Source organism: Zalophus californianus, chromosome 10, assembly GCF_009762305.2.
Source record: "Zalophus californianus isolate mZalCal1 chromosome 10, mZalCal1.pri.v2, whole genome shotgun sequence".
Lineage (NCBI taxonomy): Eukaryota > Metazoa > Chordata > Mammalia > Carnivora > Otariidae > Zalophus > Zalophus californianus.
Window position 1 is genome coordinate 28,983,684 of NC_045604.1, and position 21,564 is coordinate 29,005,247.

Genomic DNA, 21,564 nt, shown 5'->3' on the forward strand with positions numbered 1-21,564 from the left:
GTTTTTCAAATGAGATTATGGAAGTGTTCAGTTATCTGAAACATTTTAAAAAAGATTTTATTTATTTATTTGAGAGAGAGAGAGAGAGCGAGCACGAGAGGGAAGGGGAGAGGGGGAGGGGGAGAGACAAGCAGATTCCCCAGTGAGCATGGAGCCCAACGCTGCGCTCAATCCCTGAGATCATGACTTGAGCTGGAACCCAGAGCTGGAGGGTTAACTGACTGCGCCACCCAAGCGCCCCTCTGGAACATTTTAGATAAGCATGAAGACATCATTATCTTTCGAAAGTCCATTTTGACCCATAGACCCATTCCTACTCTGATCTGTTCTCACAATTCTTTCCTCAGCTTTATGCCTCATATCCCAGTGAAAGAACACCCTAACCTTCCTCTCTTCCTGAGTGCTTGACACGTGGAAGTGACTAAGAGGCCTCACGCCAGTCCCCACCCAGCCCCTCAAGTGGCCCAGAATAGCCCTCAGTCCCCTCAGGCTTCTGCGCCCCAGGCGGGTTTCATCCTGCCCCTTAGAGGCTCAGCAAATTCTTAGAAGTATCATTTCAGCACACAGCGTGTGGACATCAGGAGAAGGGGCTCCCTGAAGGTCTAGGGAGAGAGCCAAGCGCTTCAGTAGCTCTCCCCCTTCTTCCTCATGCCTTCTGGGGAAAACGAGGAGCCTCTCACACATTTAAGTCTATTCTAGAGTGCCTGGCCAAAGAGTAGACACCAGAGCAACTCACGGGGGAAACTGAGAGGGGCCACTGGAGTCACTTTGGTTTTCAAGGAACACCAAATTATGTCAGAAGCTCTCCGAAATATTTTTTGAATCAAAAATCTAGCTGGCTCCACTTTTTTGTTGTGTTCCCTGCATACACTCTCGATACGGTGAATTTTCCTCTGCTTTGGAGGACTTGCCGGCTCGTGAATTTTAGGGGGTGGTATTTGAGATACAGACCTTGGAATTTGGGACTAATCTGCCTGCTACACACAGTAGGCTTTGGCTGTGAATTAACAAAATAATTCTCTACGGCGACGGTGGACTGAACTCCATGTAGCATCTGCCTTGCTTGCAACGAATGGACTCCACCTGCCTCCCACCTAGTTAAGTCCCTGGCTATAAATGGCCAAGAAGGAGCAAGGTCTAAATGGATGGCCACTGAGCCTACAGAATGGACAACAGCTTGTTGTTGTACCAATTGCTGTAAGCTCTTCCTTTGGGCAGGTATTTGCAGACTGTGTACTGGTCTGTTCCCTCAGTGTTATAATGCTGTGCCTTCCTTTGACGGGGGCTACTCCCTTCAGCCAGACCAGGTACATCTGCCCTGTGCCGTGCTCTCCGGTGGGGCTTTCACAACTGTGGCTCCTGGAAACTGGGGATGTTCTGTGGGATATCAGAGAGGCTCATTCAGGGTGGGAACATGGGAGAAACTTGATGGCAGTGCATTGTTCCCACTCTGCTCTTCGGGACCTCTGTCTCCGTGTCTGGAAGCAGAGCCGGGAACGGCCAGTTACCCCTTACTGAATGACTCCCAAGTGCCAGGTAACAGCTAGGTGCTGCATGCACGGTAGATCATTTCATCCTTACGTCGACGGAGAAGGGAGGATGATTATTTCCATTCTACTGACAAGGCACCTGGGAAGCTGCTGAGAAGGGAGTTGCCCAAGTTGCTAGACGTGGTGAATCAGGAATCGGAACTGGAGCTTAAGTCCAAAGCTCACGCTCAAAACCATGCTCTGTCCCGGGCTCCTGTTCCCGTGCTTCTGCTCCCAGACTAACCCGTGTCGCTTCTCCCCTTTGCTGCGGTCACCCCCTGACTCCCAGAAGAGGAGGACTGGAGAGAGGACGAAGACGGTAGTACAACTTTTACTTTCCTGTGCTTTCTGCCCCCTGCTGTCCTGAGCCTGGCCCTGTTCTGGGGCCGGGGGGGGGGGGGGGGGGGGGGGGGGGGGGGGGGGGGGGGGGGGCAGGTGCGGGTCAGTCACTTCCTCCCAGCCTCAGAGGGGCCAGACCACTGCTTCTTTCCCTGGCTCCTGATCTTCCTCCTGGGCTGGGTGGTGGTGGGAAGGCCCCGGGCTGGCTTGACCGCCAGCCTGCTCTGAATGTGGCCACAGAGGGTGACTAATGTCTGGAATGAGTGGGCTTTCTCTGCCCCTGCTGCACACACTGGGCCCTCCCTCTGAGCTGGACAGCACCCAGGCAGGGTGGCCAGGGCGTGAGGGGTCTGGGGACAAAGTTATCTGAAGAGCAGCTGGGGGAACTGGAAATAGCCAGAGCAGAAAGGACATGACGTCAGCCTTCAAATGTGCCCTGCTGTGGGGTGGGGGCGGGGGGCGGGGGGCCTGGACTTGTTCCCAGGCCCGAGGATAGGACTAGGGCAAGGGAGACAGACTTGGGCTAAAGTTTAGTAAGCGCTTTCTCATAGTCAGGTCCCAAGATGCAGTGGGTGGTCTGGGGAGGCTGGGAGCGCCTCAGCGAGTGTGTTACCTGACCACTGGATGCGGATGGGGGGTATTCCACAGAGAAGTGAAACATTAGATGGGATGGGGGGAGGGGTTAACAACATGGCCTGAAGAGGACCCCAAAACTGGCCACACTCTTGCTGGCCAGCCTTCTACTCTCACTCCTTCTGGAAGGATCTTCTTTGAGGTAAGGATCCTGTGGGGATCAAAGAAGAGGCATCCCCAGACCCAGACCTAGGAAAAAAGAACAGAGAGCATCAGGCAGGCAGAGTGACTGGCGGCCGATGTTTCTTTCATGACAGCCCCTCTCCCTCCCGCCCTGAGGCTTTTTCTTCTCCCTCTGCCAGGAGGCCGCCACATGTCAGCGCATCCGTCAGTGAGCATTCCCAAACACCTCCTACAGGCAGAGCCACGTGCCGGGCCACATCCTGTCTTATCTGTCTACTCCAAGTGCCTGACTTGGGTGGGGTCCATATCCTACCAAGCAGAGGGATGAAAATAGAAAAATCCTACCAACTCTCTGCACAGTACAAATGTCTACAGGGTGGGCATCTCATCCACCCACCCACAGTCTTGCTGGTTTGGTTTCTTTTAGATACAGCTAAAGGGTCCCTAGAGTTCCTGAGTTCAGGGCAGGAGCTTTCCCAACAGTGCACCTTAAGCAGGATCCATCCTGTGGTGTCAGATCCCTGGGTGGAACATTTGGGTGGAAAGTTGGGGAATGGGGTGGAGTTGTATTTCCAGGGGGGCTGTTGGGGAAAGGCGCTAAGCAGGGCAGAAACAGCTATTAGCCACCAGACCTCCCCCGCCCCCAGCAATGAGCCTTGCCCGGCTTGCAAGCCCTTCTCCGCTGGTACCCGCAGCACCTACCACACCCTAACACACTCCTACCTCAGACTTCTAGCCCTCCCAGTGGCTTTCAGGTAGAGAACAGGTCTCCATGCTCAGAAAGGCCCACTTCCAGTCCCCAAACTCCGGGAGAGGCAAGTTTAGAACAAAAGGACTCTTCACAGGCCTGATCATGCCCTTCTGTCATGGTTGACCAGGGTCAGCAAACATTTTCTGTAAAGGAGCAGATAGAAATATTTTAGGCTTCGTGGGCCACACAGTATCTGTTGCAACTACTGAACTCTGCTGTAGTAAGGCAAAGGCAGCTATAGGCAGTATCTACATGGATGGATGTGGCTGTGTTCCCATAAAACTTTATTACCAAAACAGTCTGGGGGCCAGGTTTGGCCCTTGGGCCATAGTTTGCCAACTTCTGGTTTAAACCCAGAACTGAGCAGCCCCTTGCCATTCATATCGGTGACCCCAAAATTCATCTGGATCCTGGATGTTGCTAACTTCCGTCCCCAGCCTTCTCTGATCTGGGTTCTGCCTGCTAGCCTAAGTAGGGGCCTGGGTGTTCACTGTGTCTGGCTCGCTTCTCCAGAGCAGGAAGAGGCGGCAGCAGAAGAGGCTGAAGGTGAGGCTGAGGCGGAGGAGACCAATGCAGAAGGTAAGGGTCTGTCTGGGATGAGGGTGTGAGGGGCTTTGTCCTGGGGCTTCGGGACGTGGCAGGAGGCCCCCCAGAGGCACTCCTATGGTGCTAGGAAATGCACCTGGAAGCCGCGTTCCAGCCTGCGCAGCCGCACATCTTGCCTGGGCTGGGATTCAGCTGCCAATGGTCCGGTCATTGACCTTGACTGTGTGCTCCTTTCATGTCAGGCAGAGCCTTGGGCCCAGAGGCATGTGCGTGAATAGACATCCCCTGACCACGGGAGGCGGCAGGGTGCACTTTGGTTAGGACCCGTGTGTGGGGAAGACTCTTGGCAGGGGGACTTGAGCCTAGAACAAGGACCTTATTGATGTCTCGTGTTCTGTTTAGGAGATGGACAAGAAGGGGAGGCTAAAGAAGCTGAAGGTAAGGATTGTTGGACATCAGGAGAGAGGTATTGGGGTGTCAAGGGAACCCCTATAAGCAGCTTTGGGGGGAGACTGACCACAGGGCTTCCTCCAGGGAGGTGGGCGAGGAGGAGCTCAGGGGAGGGGAGGACAGAAGTTGGTGACCATGCAGGTTTTGGGTGTTGGGCTCCAAATCTCTGTCCCCCTCATTCCAGAGAAGTTGCCTAGGTAGTGCCCTGTGGGAGAAGGGACCAAGGTCCAGTCCCCAATCTGGGCAGGGCCCCCAGAAGTCATCTACACATACAAGGCTCCTGGAACTCAGGCAAAATCACTTGTAATGTGTGGTGTCTGTGGGATGGAATCCCAAGACATAGACGGTCCATGTGGTGGGTCACTGTGGTGGTCCTTGTCATGTGGCAGGCTTTGGCAAGGGTGCAGTGGTCCCAGTCACGTCTCAGGAGGGGAGGAGCCAGCTGGGTCTTGCCCATCAGCTTCCCTCCTGGAGGTCAGGAAGTCCAGGGAGCACCCAAGGAGCCCGAGACCTGGGTGAGGACCCTGACGCCAGGATCCCCTGGGACGGTGCCGTGGGACCCTTCCTCACTGGAAAGCAAAGCTGCCTTGCCCAGAATTGGCGAATGAGAAAGGTCTTGGAAATTTCACTCTGGGAGTGTGTGCTTCCTGTTAGGACCCAGCTGTGCCCTGAGATGTGCCCCCTGGGAGCTGCTATGGGAGAGCAAGTGTGGGGTCTGTGACCCTGCTGCTTGAATTCTTCATGATGCTTCTGGAACCAGGGACCCCCGTGGCTAGAAGGAATTCACTGTGCAGAGGGGAAATGGAGGCCCATGGGTGCCCAGCTCATCAGGGGCAGAGCTGGGACCAGATCTGGGGCCTCCTGACCCTGTGGATCTGTGCTTCTCTCCAGATGGCCCAGTGGAGGAGTCCAAACCAAAGCCCAGGTGAGTGGGACACACCTGTGGTGAAGCCCTGAGGGGCAGGACAGAAGTGCAGTATGGCCCAGTGGTCATGGGCTGGGGGGTGTGGCAAGCACAGGCCTGGTTGTACAGGTTGTGTACTGCACAAGAGTCGGCCTGAGGGAGAGCAGGGACTGAAGTCCACCCACACTCCATTACCAATTGTGTACCATGTCGTGGACAGCACTGTGTTCATCTAGAGGAAAGGGGTGGACTAGTTGCGGCCCTGGACAGATGCCCTCTCCTATCCCAAGGCTGGAACACCTTCCTCTGTAGCTCACTTGGGACCTGAGGGAAGAGGGAAGAAAATCTGGGGGAGGGACACCTGGGTGGCTCAGTCAGTTAAGCATCTGCCTTCGGCTCAGGTCGTGGTCTCAGGGTCCTGGGATCGAGTCCTGCACTGGGTTCCCTGCTGGGCAGGAAGCCTGCTTCTCCCTCTCCCACTCCCGCTGCTTGTGTTCCCTCTCTCGCTGTGTCTCTCTGTCAAATAAATAAAATCTTAAAAAAAAAAAAAATGACACACCATGAAAAAAGCGGCTAGTGGTGCCGCATTCCCTCTCACTTTGGCAGACAGCCGATGAGCCCAATGTGTGCTTAATAGAAGACTCTCTGCTGTTTCATCTCCAGTAAAGCTGGCTTCCCCCCGGGGGATGTAGCGTGGGGAAGCACACAGTGATCATTAGTGGTACTGGTTTGGTGCCACTGCCTGATTCCTGCTTGGGTCTCAGCACCTTTCCCACCATTGCCTTTGCACCGTTAGGAAAAGTGATGCACAGCCACGAGCCGGCCGACTGCTCTCTGGGAGGCACTGCCGCGGACAAGCACAGGGCAGCCCGCGATGGGGAAGGGGTGGTCTGTCCTGTGAGGTCCACCATCACCTCCTCCTCCTTCTCTGGCTGGGAGAGTGGATTTCACCCCCATCCCCACCCCCAGCTGGGTTCCCTACCTCTGCTCCAGTGGTTTCCATCTGGGTGGCTGGACTGGCAGCGAGCAGCCAGTCAAATAAATAAAAATCTTTAAAAAAATAAAAGAAAGAAAATCTGGGGGAGCCAAGTAATGACACTGTGCCAGCCTAGGTGTTCTCACAGTGTCACAGAGGGGCGGGGCAGGGTGGCTTGGTGCCACACATGTGAAAGCACCTGCAAGCTGTGGGTGTTGGGGGAGGGGGGAGCAGGGGTGGGAGGGGGTGGCCAACTAGGGTTTCCCTTTCTGCGATGCTCAACCTGTTGGCGGATGGCATATCTGCCCACACTCTCAGGCTTCTCCCTGTTTCCACGGGACCTCCTGAAACCAGCCCCGGAGATAATCCCAGCTCTGCTCATTTGTCCAGAGCCTTTCCCTTTCCTGGCCACTTGAGTGGCCACTGCAGTATCTCATTTCAGCCCCGCCCAGACCTGAGGGCAAATGGGGAAACTGAGGACCAGAGCCCACTGGACCTGGTGTCACAAAGCAAGCATGCGTTGGGGCGGGGACCAAACCACAGGACTCCAGGGCTCATGGGAGATCCTGTGGGGTCGGCCACATGTGTCGTAGCTTCTCCGCTTCCTAGCTGTGTGGTTTTGAGCACGTCCCTACCTCTCTGAGCCTCAGGTGTCTTTGGCGAGATGGGCGGTCCTACGTCGCGGGTGTAGGGGGAGGCTGAAGCGAGAGGGCACGTGTGAAAGAGTCTGGTGACCCCGGGTGCGAGGTTGCTGTCCTTCACGGTCGTGTGGCTTCACTACTGTAGCCCCGCTTCCGCAGGAAGGGGAAGGGCCCTGCCTGCCCAGGGCACCCACAGTCCCCTGGGGCCACGGAGGGGATGACATTCACGGATTCCCTCCTCTTCTCTCCAACAGGCCATTCATGCCCAACTTGGTGCCGCCCAAAATCCCCGATGGGGAGAGAGTAGACTTTGATGTGAGTGTGCCTGTGGGGAGAGCGGAGGCCCTGAGGAGGCCTGGGGGCCTGGCGGGGGGGTGACGTGGCAGGTGGGATGGTGTTCAGCACAGGCCTGGCCGGGCATGATCCTGGGTTCAGGCCACCGCGGCCCCTTCCCGGGCCAGGCCCCCAGCCTGCCCATCCCTTCTGCTTTGCGGAGGGTGCTCCCTACCCAGCCGCTGTCCTCTGGACCCGTGCGTGCGGCAGCCCTGAGCCTGCTGTGCATTTGCAGGACATCCACCGGAAGCGCATGGAAAAGGACCTGAATGAACTACAGACGCTGATCGAGGCTCACTTTGAGAACAGGAAGAAAGAGGAGGAGGAGCTCATCTCACTCAAAGACAGGATTGTGGGTGTCTAGTCTCCCATGGAAATGCCCCCCAGAGGCTGTGCACTCTGTCCTCCGCCCTCTGTGTTAGGCCCCACCTCCTCCGGGCAGCCTTCCCTGGGGCCCCTGACCCTGTAGGAGAAGTGGGCTCTCCCTCAGGATCCCTGCGGCCTGGAGCCGCTCTGGAGGCCCTGCGCTGTGGTTTCTCGGGTCCCCGCTTCCCTCCCCATCAGACTGGATGGTGCTTGGCAGCCGGAGCTGCTGATTGTCTCTGGGTGCCCTGGGCTCTGGCTGTGGGATGACCGGTCAGTTGGCTGTCGTCCCACCTCGGGCCCTGCCTTCCTCCCACTGGACCCAGCTCCCCCCACTAACGCAGGGAGGGTGATGTGGCCTCTGCTGGGGGGAGGGGAGGTTATTTTGATTCCTTTGTTTTTCTCCCCACCACACTCGCTGCCGTGTTGGCACACAGCTGTGCCGCTCCGGCTGGCCCCCCGCTGAGGATTCGGCCATCTGTCGGTGAACACGCAGCAGGGGCCGGGGCCAGCATGGGGCCAGGGGCATGGCACTCAGGGGAGACGGGAGAAGCCCGCCTGACATTTGTCAGATCGTTGAGGACAACCCCATGATGAGTGATGGTCAGTGTAGGAACCTCCGCACATGCCCGCTGTGGCCTGTCTATTTAGCCAGGGCCTTTGGACCTGTCGAGGGGCTGTCTGCGTCCACGCCCACAGAGGTGGCTGAGAGCGGGAGCCCTCGGAGGCAGGGCCTGCCCTGCCCTGAGACTCGGAGGGGAACATCCCCCGTGGGCTCTCCTGCCACCGCTTTCCCCACTTGGTCCCGGCACCTCGGATGACACCTCTTCCCTATGCACACACTAGGCAGGCTTGGCCTCTCTCCCCACAGGAGAAGCGGCGGGCCGAGCGGGCCGAACAGCAGCGCATCCGGAATGAGCGGGAGAAGGAGCGGCAGACTCGCCTGGCTGTGAGTGACCCCTAGTCCGAGGCCCACAGACCCCCCCACTGCGCTTCCCGCTCCTTCCAGACCCCCCAGGCCCCTCTCTCTTCATACACACTGATTCAGTCCACGAGCCCCTGGTGGGGTGCTGGGCATTGTTTGGATTCTGATGATACACAGTAAACAAGACAGAAATCTCTGGGTCCTCCCGGACTTACTATTTTATAAGACCCTCCGTCCAGCAGTTCCATGTCTGGGTATTTACCCGAAGATGAAACCACGAATTCGGAAAGATATCTGTGCCCCATTCACTGTAGGCTTCTTTAGAGTAGCAAAGACATGGAAGCAAGCCATGTGTCCGTCAATGGAGGAATGGATAAAGAAAATGTGTACACACACACACACACACACACACAGAGGAATAGTAGCCATAAAAAAGAAGGAAATCTTGCCATTTGTGAGAACATGGATGGACCTTGAGGGTATTATGCTAAGTGAAATAAGTCAGACAGTGAAGGACAGATACCGTAGGATTTCACTTATATGTGGAATCTAAAATGAAACAAAACCAAAACCAAAACACCAAGCTCATAGATACAGAGAACAGACTGGTGGTTGCCAGAGGCAGCAGGTGGAGGCGGGCAAAATGGATGGAAGAGCCGAAAGGTACAAAACTTCCATTATAACTCAAGCAGGTCCTCTCCAGCCCTCCTCCCGGCCCTGTGCCAGCTCCCTGGGAACGGAAGGGCCCATGGCCCTCTTCCTGTATTGCTGCTGGAGGTGGATCCAGGGCACCAGGCCTCCTGTGGTGGGGCTCCCTGCCTGAGGTGGGGACGGGAGCCACACCTGGGAATCATTCTTCCCTCCTTCATCAGCAAAAGTCTTCAAGCTCCCGTGTGCCGGGCCCTGTGCTGGGGGCTCCCCTCAGGGGGCTTCTTGCCTGGAGGAGAGAAAGCGCCACTCAAACGGCCCAGAAAGACCACGGACTTCAGCCCAGTGTCAGGGGTTTGTGCCCCCACCCCTGATTTGCTCTCTTCCTCCCCCCCTCGCCCCCACCCCACGTGGAAACCAGGAAGAGAGAGCCCGACGAGAAGAGGAGGAGAACAGGAGGAAGGCCGAGGATGAAGCCCGGAAGAAGAAGGCTTTGTCCAACATGATGCACTTCGGGGGCTACATCCAGAAGGTAGGTCAGGGAGCAGCAACTGTCTTCAGGGCGTCCTGGCATATGGGGAGGAGTGGGGTGTCCACAGACTTCAAGTCGGATCCCAGGAGGAAATTCCCACCTGTGTGTGAGACCGAAGCCTCCTCCTGCCCCCCCGCCCCCCCCCCCCGCTCTCTGCCTGACTGTGGCTTTCCCCAGGAGGGGCCTGCTGGGGTGGGGGCTGCAGGCAGAGGCCTCCCCCCCCCCCCCCGTGTCAGCGGTGCCCGGGGGGCCCCCAAGCTGGCTGGCGCATCTGGAAGAGCCCTGTGCCTAGAATCAGAGCTCTGGTACCGCTGTGTGGCCTCGGGCAAGCTCAGAGCCTCAGCTAGCTCATCTGTAAAGTCGCTTTAATGTTGTCTGCCCTGCCTGCTGGGAGATCAGATGGGCTCCCGTGGCAAGCATCTGTGTCCTACACAGCTGTGAGATGGTTTATTCCTGCGGACTCCCTCAGCTCCTAGTTTTTGTGCCCCACTCCTGCTAGGTACTCCGTTCTCAAGGGAGGAGAGGAAATAAAACATTGATTTTCTCTATGCAGTGGAGAGATCAGAACATTTTCTTAGATTTCTAAAGTCCCCAGCTCAGAACCAGACCCGGCTGCCTGCGTCCGCCCCCACAGCGACCATCCAGCCAGACTTCTGGCGTGGCCCTGCTCTCAAAACAGTCCGTGCCTCACCCCCAGACTCCCGTCCTAATAAACAAGGTGGCTTACAGCCGCATCTGAATCACCTTCTCCTCTCCCCTGTCTCTCTGCCTTTGCCTTCGGCCTTGTGCTCTGCTCTCTCTCTGTGTCTCTGTCCGGGTCTCGTTCTTTCTCTCTGGGCCTCTCTCTCATGGTGTCCTGGCTCTGCAGGCCCAGGTGGGTACAAAAACCTCCAACCCTCTTCCTCCTCATGGTTTTGGGGGCTCCCTGGGAGGGGAGGGTGCCTAGTTGGAGGGGAGGAGTGTGGAGAATGTGTAAGTGGGAGGAGGGAGCCGGGAGAGAGACGGAAGAATTTGGAGAGGCAAAGGAATGCAGGACTGCAATGGCCCTCCTCGCCCCTGCCTCAGTTTCTCCTGGAAATCCCTGCAGCTGATGGCGTGGGTGTCTCAGGAAGAAGAGGGTTAGGACCTGGTCCTTCTGCACGCCTTGCCTTACTCCCTGTTGGGTTTGGGGAGGGTTAGGGGAGAGGGGGGTTGTGTTCTCTCGCCAACGCCCCCCTGCTTATCACCCTCTCCAGACGGAGCGGAAAAGCGGGAAGAGGCAGACAGAGAGGGAGAAGAAGAAGAAGATTCTGGCCGAGAGGAGGAAGGTGCTGGCCATCGATCACCTGAATGAAGATCAGCTGAGGTGGGGGCTGGCGGTGCCCAGGGCATTGCTCATGTCTGCGTGGGGAGGGCAGGCGGGGCAGAGGGCACATTCTCCACATGCACCACCAGGGGGCGCTGCCACACCACATATTTTTTTCCAAAGACTGTTCCGGTGGGAGTTGGGAGGGAGCCGGTCAGGCCATCTCAGTGCTTTGCCTCCAGGGAATAGGGAAAGAGAACCAAACAGGCACCTCACCCCCTGAGCTTCTCCTTACCCACCTGCATCCACGTGGTGGGAAGGGGGATTGGACTATGCTCTATAGTGCTAGAAGGGCTTTTCCCTCTTCCCCCTGAACTCTGCCCTAGCGGGCCGTGGTACCTGTTCCTAAGCACTGGGCACTGCCATCTGGGCCCCATGCTGAGCCAGGTGGGCTGGGGGTCCCATTAGCAGGCCTGGAGGTGGGAGGGAGGGCTGGGGCCTCTGGGGGCTGGGTCAGATTTGGGATAAAGGCCCTTCCTTATTGTTCCCTATCCCTCCCCCTCATCCCCACTCTGGCCGGTGCAGGGAGAAGGCCAAGGAGCTATGGCAGAGCATCTACAACCTGGAGGCAGAGAAGTTCGACCTGCAGGAGAAGTTCAAGCAGCAGAAATACGAAGTGAGCCTGCTCACTGCTCCCCTCCCCCATCCCATGCTCCTCCTGGTTTGATCCCGTCCCCCGCACTGCTGCTGCCGGTCAGGCCCCTTTCCCCGGTCCCTGTCATTCATCACCCACGCCAACTCACACACCTGCCCGGGTGTCTTGTCCCTGACAAGGCTGCACGTCCACCACTGGGCTACAGCTTGTTGGAGAAGTCTGATGGATCACTGGCTGGGGCTGAGCAAAGACCCATTTCTGGGGTTCCAGCCCTGGGCGGGGGGGGAGCTCCCTGCCTTCTGTCCCTGAAGGCCTTGAGGCAGCAGCTCAGATGCACTGAGCCAGATGGGAGGAGCAGGATGCACAGAGCCAGGCCTCCCAGTGGAGAGGAGGCCTCACCAGAGATGTAGCCCCTTCACCTCTCCCTATATACCCTGAGGCCCTGGTGTGGGCACAGCCAGCTGAGCCTCAGGCTCACAGCCTTGAGGGTCCCAGGTGTACAGACAGCCGGCAAGGATCGGCTCAGCCGGCACAGGTCCTGCACACTTCCCCGGAGCCCTTCTGCCTCGAGGAGTCCAGCTTCCCTTTTGGGGCCTGCTTTTCCTGCATCTCCCATGTGATGGGCCCCTCCTCTGAGCACAGCTCAGGCCCCTGTGGCAGCAGAGAGGCAATTTTGTGCAGTGACAGTGAGCGTGGACTTTGGAGCCACACTGCCTGGGTTCTGTAGCTAGCTCTGCCCCTTACCGGCTGTGTGACCCTGGGCAAGTCACTTACTTTGCCTTGTTTCTGTTTCCTATCTAAATGACAAGGATGCCGGCAGGCCCTATTTCACAGGGCTCTTGTGACGGTTACAGAGGTAACAGTAGTAATAATAACAGTAAAAACGTGTTCCAAGCACTGTTCGCGCACTTTTACATGTATGAAGTTATACCTCACGGTAATCCTATGGGCTAATATTTGGGAAACTGCTCATAACGGAACAGAAAATGCCAGGTACCCCACTAAGTGCTCGGTAGCTATTAGCTACGATTACAGCCTCTCCAGGCCTGGGCCTTCCTCTTTTCCCCTGGTTCCATATTTAATTCTGCAACTGGCCTGCCGGGCTTAGATTTGGCCGAAATACAGGGCGGTGAACTGTGGGTGTGGCCCATGGGGGTGCTGCCCCTCTTGAGCAACTGGGCAGGAGTGCCTGGGGAGGGGGGTGTCTCGGGCCGGGCTGGGGCTGTTTGGAGGGCTTCCTGAGGCCCAGCCTTGCACCAGCTTCTCAGAAGGCCTCTTTATGCCACCCTTGTCCAGAACCCTCCTTGGCTCTGGGACCCCCACAGTGACAGGCCAGTGGGGTGGTCAGGAAGCCTCTCCTCAGCTTCTGCGTGTGGGACCCGGGCCCTTTTGGATCTCTAACCGTTCTGACCCTCACAGCTTTGCTGCCTGGCCTCCTCTCCACCTCTCCTCCTCCCTCCCCTCCCTCTTCTTCCTCCTCCCTCCCTCCCCTCCCCCTCTCTCCCCTCCCTCCTTCCCCTCCTCCTCCCTCCTCCTCCACAGCTGTGTTAAGGCGGCTTCTCCCTCACTCCCAGCCACCTGGGACCTGAGTCAATGAGCTCCAAAGTTACTCTGTCTTTCCCACTTACAGATCAATGTTCTCCGAAACAGGATCAATGATAACCAGAAAGTGTGAGTTTCTAGGTCCTTCCAACACCCAGCCCTGCCCCGTCCTTCCCTGTGTTCCAGCCATCCCACTCCTCCTCTGGGGGCTCTGGCTCCCACCCCTTCCCCCTCCCCTTCAGGGCACAGCCTGCTTCAGCCTTGGGCTTCCCCATGGTCACTGCTCAGTGGGGAATGGAGTGCAGGGCCCCCAAGTACTCCCTCCAGCCTGCTGCCCTACTGTACATCTGGAGGCAGCTCCAGGCTGCCCCTCTCAGCCCTCTGCATCAACCCCCTCAGGCTCCTCCTTGTGGAGACCCGCTGCCCTGGCCTGGGTCCCGCTTCTGACTGGGCCCTGCTTCTTTTGCAGCTCCAAGACCCGCGGGAAGGCCAAGGTCACCGGGCGCTGGAAGTAGGGGCAGCAGTTCCCCTTCACCAGAGATCCTCGCTCTGTGCCCGCCCTGCTCGCCTCCAGCTTCTGGGGCCCTCCTGGGCACGGGAGGCAGACTTGGGTCTGGAAACCAGGAGCTGGCCTGGCTGGGAGCTGTTGTTCGTGCTTGTACCCCCACATGCCCACGCATGCCGATAATAAAAGCCAGCACGCATCGCATGCCTTGTCTGTCAGCTCGCCTTCAGAGCGAGGGAAACTGAGGTGAGAGCCTGTCTCACAGCGAATCAGGGCCGAGAGCAGACCCTCAGGGACGCAGGCCCCCGGGAACTGCCGAACTTACCTGCTTGGGGAGGGGAGAGGGTGGCTGGCCCCCAGGGAGGCACGGGCTTACTCAGGGCCCAGGCCTCACGACAGCAGAAGGGCTTGTGATGGGAGCTGCTGTGAGTCACTTTGAGGCCCACTGGGGGCAAGCACTGAGTGCGGGGACAAGCGTTCCTGTTCCTGTGTGAGTCACTCCTTGGGAACAATGGAGGCCTTTTTGGATGGGCCTGTTTTCTTTCTCTTCCTGGCAGGGGACTAGGAAGCAGGCATCTGAGGGGCAGGGAGCTGATGAGGGAAGAAAGAGGGCTGGTTTCATCAGGTAGCTTTTCAGGCAGAGATGAGCTGCTGAGAGGCATGGGCTGGTCCCGCCATTTGCAAGTCCTCTAGGGCTTGAGCGCAAACCGGGGCCCACAGGGTCCCTGAGTTGAAGAAGACAGCATGGTGGCATTGAGCCCAGGTGGCAGAAGGGAAACGATGTGGGATGGGAGAGCACCTAACTCAACAGCTCCCTAGAGGAACCCCCTGAACGTGGCGCCGCCATGACTCTGCTCCAGCTGCTCCCTCTGCCTGGAAGGCCTTCCCTCAATTCTCCATTTGTCATCCACCAAAGGGAGCCCCACTGTCCCTGGGAAGTCTTCCCATACTCTTCCACGCAGAGTGATTGATTTCTCTTTGCTCTGAACACCCTGGACCCTCCTGTAACAGCTACCACAGTTATGCTTCTAATACTACACTGCGTTCCCTTTGTCTGTACCTGCGGGCATCACCCCTGTGACTCTCAAGAGACAATATAGACCCACTTACCCGGTGCCACGTGCCAAGCACTGTGATAGATGGCCAGGATACAGAGATGGAAAGGGTATGGTCCCTGGGCAATGAGGAGGGGCTTAGCCTGGGGTCTTGGCCTCATTTCTTATCCATCCATCCATCCATCCATCCAATAAATGTCTTCTGAGCACCAAGTATGTGCTAGGTGCTGTGTCAGACATAGGTGATGCTGTGATTTAAATAGGCACATCCCTGCCCTAGTGGAGCTCAGAGCCCAGTGGGAGAGGGGCGGCCAACAGAAGATCCCAGCTCATGTCACAGCAGGCAGGGCAGAAGGTGCTGGGGAAGCACGGACAAGAGCCACCCCACATGGCATTGGTGAGCAGGAGGGCTTTCTAGAGGAAAAGGTTTCTACATCAAGTCTCAGAAGATGAGAAGAAGAAAGTCAAGGCCAGGGGTCAGGGATGGGAAGAGGGAAGAGCACATAGAACGCCCTAGAAGGAAGGGCTGGCGTTGTGTGTTTGAAGAGCCCCGGTTATCACAGAATCCAAGGGCTTCTGGTGGGGAATGAGAAGGGCCTCTGTAAGTGGCCAAAAGGCAGGAGGCGGAATACAGGGCCTTAGGCCCACAGAGGGCTCCCACCATTGTCTCCTGGAGATCCACTGTAGTCCCACCCTCCCCGCTACCAGAGAGAGGGGCATGGAATCCAGAACGGAAACTCCAGAATTTTCCAGCTGCCAAATCCCCATGGGGGCTCCGCCTCCTGTCTCATCCTCTCCTTGGAGCAGCAAGAGGGACTGACGGTGTGGTCCTGGGTCCTGCTTCCTGCACCTCCTTTCCCACCAGGGTCCTTGTGATCATCCCTCCGCCCTAGCAGGAGTGGTGTCTCTGAAGGGGACACGGAGGCAGCCTTGCTGTCTTACTCTGAGCCTCCCCGAGCCCAGGTCCCATGTATCTCTTTTCTCCTGGAGTCACCCAGTGTTTAGGGAAGACCCTGTGAGTGCCCCAGACACTGTCCCCACACGGGGCTTCCCCTGCTCTGACTCTGTGGAACCCAGGCGAGGTCCCTATCACCCGAACAAGAACACTGCAGGGTGACCTGGGTGCTGCCTCCAGGTGGGAGCCCCGCAGATAGCTGGTCTGCACGGGGCCTGGGGCATTTGTCCCTAAGTGAAGAGACAGAGACAGGCCCTGTCCTGTCCTCCTCGCCAAGGAGAGAGCAGATGACGGTCAGGGTGCAGGGGCATACCTAGGTCATCAGTCCAAGGCAGGGGCCCTTCCGAATCCGACAGACAACGGCATGGGCTCTGGGCCTCGTGCTGTGCTTCCCCCGTGACGGTCCCAGAGAACAGAGGGACCACGGATGCGTGCGCAGAGGCACGCCGTGATGGGTTCGCGAGCAAGTGGCAAGGTGCAGAGAGGTATGCACACTTCCCCCGTGATTCATGCATGACTCTGTCACTCTTGTGCTCGCCGTGCAGCGGGAGCCGGACCAAACACTGAGGGAGGGAGTGAGTATGGCCAAGAGCCATACTCAGGAGCTGGGTGAGGCTACAGCAGGTTGACCTGTGCCACCAGACACCCTGATTCCGCCCTGCACTGTCCCCTGCAATCCCCCAGACACCACCGTCTCCACGAGGTTCCCGCCTCCCCCTGCTCTGGGCACACCTCTTACCTGGCGGATCTCTTGGTGCCCCGTGTATGTGCTCAGGGAAATGACCTCCAAGCTCTGCTCACCCGTCGCCCTCACCATCCTCCTGTCATCAGATTTTCTCTCCTAACAAGCTCAGGTCATGAAATGCATTCACATGATAAACCCACTTTTGAGGAGGAAAAGCCAGGAGAGGGTGATGGATTCTCCGGGGGCTGCTTGCCTTGGCATCCATCCCTTCCCGCCGGAGACTCCATGCTCTGAAGCCAGAGTCTCGCTTTCTCCCATCAAATTCTGATCCCACCACTTCCCAGGGCTCCGTGACCCTGGGCGAGTTGCCCCCTTCTCTGTGCCCGAGTTTCCCTTCCCGTGAAAAATGGGGATTGTGAGCAAGGCTAATGAGATAGTGTGTCTGGAAACTGGAGGAGCGCTTGGTGCATGGGAAGTGGGGCGCGCACGTAGCCGTCATTATGGCCATTCTAGTCATAACTTGTCACCAGCCCCTTTCAAGGGCTCAAGGTGTAGGGAAGCCGAGTCACCCATGCTGGGTCCAAGCTGGCTCCTCCTTGTCTATGGGGTTTCACGGAGCCCCTGGAAGCCTCTCTTCCCTCTGTGTTCCAGGGTCCCGCCTTCTCCCTGGCCAGACCACTGGGGGCTCGGGGTGGGAGGAGCCTGCTGCTGCTGCTGGTCCCTCCCCGTGTGGCTGCGACACTCGGCGGTCCCAGGTCTGTGCCACCGCCTGGCCGGAGGTGTGCCCAACTTGCTCCCAGGTGGAGCTCCAGCCCTGACACTGCAGCCTGGTTTCTGGAAAGGGTGGGGGAGCACCCACCCTGGAGTCGGCAGCTGGCCCTCCTCTGTGCTGGGCTCAAGCCTCGGGGCCAGGCTCTCCGATCAGCCCAGGTTGGGGGCGGGGGCAGGCCAGGAGTACGCTGGCGTCCCTGTCCGCACAGGATGGCCGTGGGTCATCACCACTCTGGGCTTGGCTTCTCCTCTGAACGTCCAGCCTGCCCCCTTGGCCCTACCAGGAGGAAGATGGAGTGGGAATTAGGGGACAATGCTGCTGACCGGGGTGGGGTGTAAACTCACCCCTTCTCCCACACAACATCTCCTCACATGTATCTCACCCTGGCCTCCGTGCCAGGCCCTGTGCTGGCTACTTGACACTTTGGCCAACTCCCCACCCCCCTACCCCTAAGGCCCTCAGGTCTCGTCCCCACGTTCATAGGAAGACACTGAGGTTTGAAGGTTTGAGCAACATGTCAAGGGCCGTTCAGTTAGTAAGTGGTGAAGCTGGGACTTGAACCCCAAGCTTATGGCTTCAGAGCCAGGACTCTTCCCACCACATGAACCTTGTGGACTGAGGAGGACCTCAGATCTCGCAGAGTGCAGGGCCTGAGCCAGAGTCCAAACCTCCTGTGAGCCGCTGGAGGTGGGCCCAGGGGCTGGGGCACAGGACATGAGAGCAGGAGCTCAGCATTCTCTGCCCCTGCTCCAACCCCCGCACCCCTGCCCCGCCCCCCGCCCCGGGAGACAGCAGCCCCTCATGGCAGCCTGCAAGGCTACCTGTTCTGCCCCACCGGAAGCCCTGGGGCCCGATCGCGGGAGAGGTGCATGTTCAGCATGGGAGAGGGCTTTGCCCAGGGTTGGAAGAGCACAGTCAGGCAGCCTCCTCCTTCTGGGGGGTGATGCCAGCCCATGCCGCTGTCCACGGGTGCTTAGGGGGATGTGTGGATCATGGAAGCACCTGTCATTGCTTTGCCAATGGGTCACCCCTCAACCCTGCAAAGAGAGAAAGAGAGGGAACCCAGGGTGGACAGAGGCTTGGCCTATAAACATCAGCAGTGGGGGTGGTGGGCCTGATTCCTAATCCAGGGTCACCCCCCCGCCCCCTGTCCCCGACCTTGGTCTACCTGCAATCTTACTGTGCAGCCAGGCGGAGCTAGCTGTTTTGTGACCCCCCCCCCCCCCCCCCCCCCCGGCCAATGTCCTATGCTCTCCCACCTGGGCAATGCTCTTTCTTACCACTAGAATGCCCTCGCTCCCTCTCTGCCTACCCAACTTTTCCCCACCTCTCAGGACCTGGCTCCAGTGGCTGTTTCTCCAAGAAGTCTGGGGGCCTCCTCCTGAGCCCCCATGGCCTCCTCGGGCAATGCCCCCCAGGCTGCCTTGAGAGGCCCATTCACCGGGGCTCGTGATTCACAGAAACCAAGTCTGGGTGCCCCGCCCTGGCAGCTTCTTCAGCCCCACCTACCTGCTCATCCTGGTTCTCAGCCCCCACCCCAACAGCTACAGGAATTTCAACTGCTCTCAGCTGAAGACTCAGGAGAAAAAGGTTTCCACCTTGTGCAAAGGCCCTCCAGGGAGTCTCCCTGCCCATGGCCCTGCACTCAGTACCGCCTGGGCCACACCAGCCACACCTGCAGCACACCTGAAGCAGTTTCCCCGGTAGAGTCAGGCCTGGGCAACGCAAATCTGGAGAGGCGGTGGGGCTGGGGTTGCTCTTCAGGAAAGTGGAGGGCGGGGCGGGAGAGGCGGTGAGATTCCCGGACTGGCTCCAGGGCTGAGATTGTGCTGGGCTTGCGGAAGGTGGGTCAGGGAGACCAGTTTAGCACGAGCTGCCTTACCCCTCCCCGATCCCCACCCACCCCTACCTTGCCAGTTCCCCAAAGAAGCCAACCACCCGGGGTGCTGGCCGGTGAAGATGAAGGAGGGGGAGGTCACTTCATTGCTGCTTGCGGGTAATGGACAAGCGGAGTTCTTCCCTCTGACCTTGACACGGAGAACTCTCTGGCCGCACATCTCTCACCTACTGGGGCCCAGGGGAGGTGGTGAGCAGTGGACTCTATTGGGAGAGACTGGACATAATTTATAAGCCAGCTGCATGATCATACTAATGACTGATATTAGCCTCTACCTATTAACACCTACTGTGTGCCAGGCAATGGGCAACACAGTTTATGTGCACTCTCCCATTACAGTAAGGACCTAAAGAACTCCACTTTATAGGTGAGGAAGCTGGGGCTCAAAGCACTTAAGTGACTCATCCAAGGTCATACAGGGCAGGATCCTGATTGTTCTGCTTATGATTTTTTATTTGTATGGTATACTTTCCACCGAATAAAATTGGGTATCTGATGGAAACAACGAAAAGCATATTTTAAAGACATCACTTCTGTATTTTAGCTAACAAATATTTGAATAATTTCTGATGGTATAATGCAAAGTATGTGTGCATTGATCCTTGTAAGAAAACTCGTGTGAAAGAATGTTCCGATCTGTCTATTGCAGACTTTTGATCACTCCCCGGGGGCAGCCCAGGATGATGAGTGTGCGATCTTACAGATCTTTCTGCTGTTCCTTGCTCAGATAAAATGACTTGCTAATGAACATGGGCCTCTTCCCACTCAGCTGCGTTGTTGATTTCCTCATTGCTCTCCCTGTCTGGATGGGGTGGGGTGTGGGGCGGGGGGCCCTGGCTTGTTCATCCAGAGGTCCCAGTGGCTCTCCATACCAGTTGAATGAGTGTAGGAGGAAATCATTCTCATTCAGCAGATCTTGTACAGGATTTGATCATTTGATTGTCAAATATTGACAGAGAGGGAAAATATGGTAAAATAGTTGCATTATCGTTGTATTGTCTTTGATAGTTGTCAAAGCGCTGCAAATCAAAACAAAACAATGGAACCCAGAAAAGGGGAAAACTGATCTCAAAAGGTTCAGATGTTTACCTCACTTATGTGATATCAGTGTTAGCACTGAGTCTGCTTGATTACTAATGTGTCCATTGTTTAAGGGTTCATTCATTCATTGGTTCGGTCATTCCGTAAATCCAACACATATATATTGAGCACACACTCTGGAACATGGTAACCGGCAAACCAGATGGGAGAGGCCCGGGAGATACCTCCCAGAGGGGCTTCTTGGGCCCCGTCTGGGCCCCTCTGAGTTAATAGACCTCAAGACAGAAGAGCTGGAGCCTCCACACAGGGCGATGGTGTGACACCCAAGGGAACCAAGTGAGCAGGAGCCTTCCCTTTCCCTGGTACCATCCCGGCATGAGAGGGGTCCGAGCGAGAAAGGGGCATGTGGGAGAGCTCAGCCCAGCCACGCTTCCCCAGTTCTAGTCCCTGGGGGGGGGGGGGCGGGGGGACAGGGAGCTGTGAATCAAATGTGAGGTTGGGATTTGAAGCCGACGAGGTTGAAGTCTTAGTAACTACAGTGGGGCTGTTGAAAGAATCAAAAGTGGCTGTTAAGTTTTGGAACCTTGACCGGAATCCACCAGAGTCCAGGTGGTAGCAGTTATGGAGAGAACAATGAGATTTCATAATCAAACCTCTCCTCCTCTGGGTCTTTACTCAGCCTCCGAGGGGGGCGGCATCCATCCCTGGCCATAAGGCAAAACTTGTTGCACCTTCCCTTCTACCCCACACTTCTGGTCCCTTCTCCCGATCTTGTTTTTGGTCTGTCTCTTTCCTATAGGCTCCGGAAGACCCGGAGTTTGTCTGTTTTTTGTTTATTGCTGAATCCCCAGCGCCAAGAGTGTGCCTGGAACCCGGGGCACTCTAGCTGCTGAATGAACGAATGGCCATATATCTCCAGGGAGTCGAGACTTCACACTGGATGGGTTACACATACATGGTATTCTAAAAAGGCCAGAGATAATCTTGCTGCTTGGAGAGGTGAATAGAGAGATTTGGGGGCTCTGGGGCAGGGGCTCTTTGACACAGATATTTGACACTGAAGAAATGGACACTCTGAACATTCGCAGAATTTTCAGCTCGTGGAGATGACGAGGCCAGGGCTGCCGTGCCCTGAATGAATGGCCAGGGCTCGGGGTGGGGGGATGCTGGGGAGCCACCAGTCGGAAAGGAGTTTTTCCCAGGAATGAGATCAGGCTGCCTTGCCCCGACTGACGGAGTGGTACTGGTGGTCTGGCCACCAACAAGCCATTCTGCCTTCCTACTTGGCCAGATGAGGGGGTGGGGGGTGGTGGATAGTGGAAGAGAAGTCTTAGGTCCCCCAGAATCTGTTGTCTTCTGGAGAGTGTTTAAGGGCACCAGCTCTGAAGCCAGACTCTCTGGATTCAATCCCCCTTCTACCGTGTATTCACTGCGTGACCTTGGCCAAGTCACTGTCTCCGTTTTGTTTTTTATTTTTTT

At 57.1% G+C, this 21,564-nt stretch overlaps 1 protein-coding gene across 9 annotated transcripts in view; it reads left to right on the plus strand.

The window, feature by feature from the left end:
- Positions 1 to 13,884, plus strand: part of LOC113932955 (troponin T, cardiac muscle) — a 39,626-nt gene extending 25,742 nt beyond the window's left edge. For 2 of the 9 annotated variants that reach the window (XM_035722178.1, XM_027612541.2), the window contains 13 exons: positions 1,819 to 1,848; positions 3,889 to 3,954; positions 4,324 to 4,359; positions 5,263 to 5,296; positions 7,147 to 7,207; positions 7,461 to 7,577; positions 8,460 to 8,537; positions 9,583 to 9,693; positions 10,562 to 10,567; positions 10,929 to 11,038; positions 11,564 to 11,654; positions 13,264 to 13,304; positions 13,645 to 13,884. In XM_035722178.1, coding sequence (XP_035578071.1) covers positions 1,819 to 1,848; positions 3,889 to 3,954; positions 4,324 to 4,359; positions 5,263 to 5,296; positions 7,147 to 7,207; positions 7,461 to 7,577; positions 8,460 to 8,537; positions 9,583 to 9,693; positions 10,562 to 10,567; positions 10,929 to 11,038; positions 11,564 to 11,654; positions 13,264 to 13,304; positions 13,645 to 13,690 — 827 coding nt within the window. In that variant the 3' untranslated portion in view covers positions 13,691 to 13,884. The remainder of the gene's footprint in view (positions 1 to 1,818; positions 1,849 to 3,888; positions 3,955 to 4,323; positions 4,360 to 5,262; positions 5,297 to 7,146; positions 7,208 to 7,460; positions 7,578 to 8,459; positions 8,538 to 9,582; positions 9,694 to 10,561; positions 10,568 to 10,928; positions 11,039 to 11,563; positions 11,655 to 13,263; positions 13,305 to 13,644) is intronic. The other 7 variants (XM_035722179.1, XM_027612542.2, XM_035722180.1 and 4 more) reach the window with 4 other exon arrangements.
- Positions 13,885 to 21,564: the final 7,680 nt, after the last annotated feature.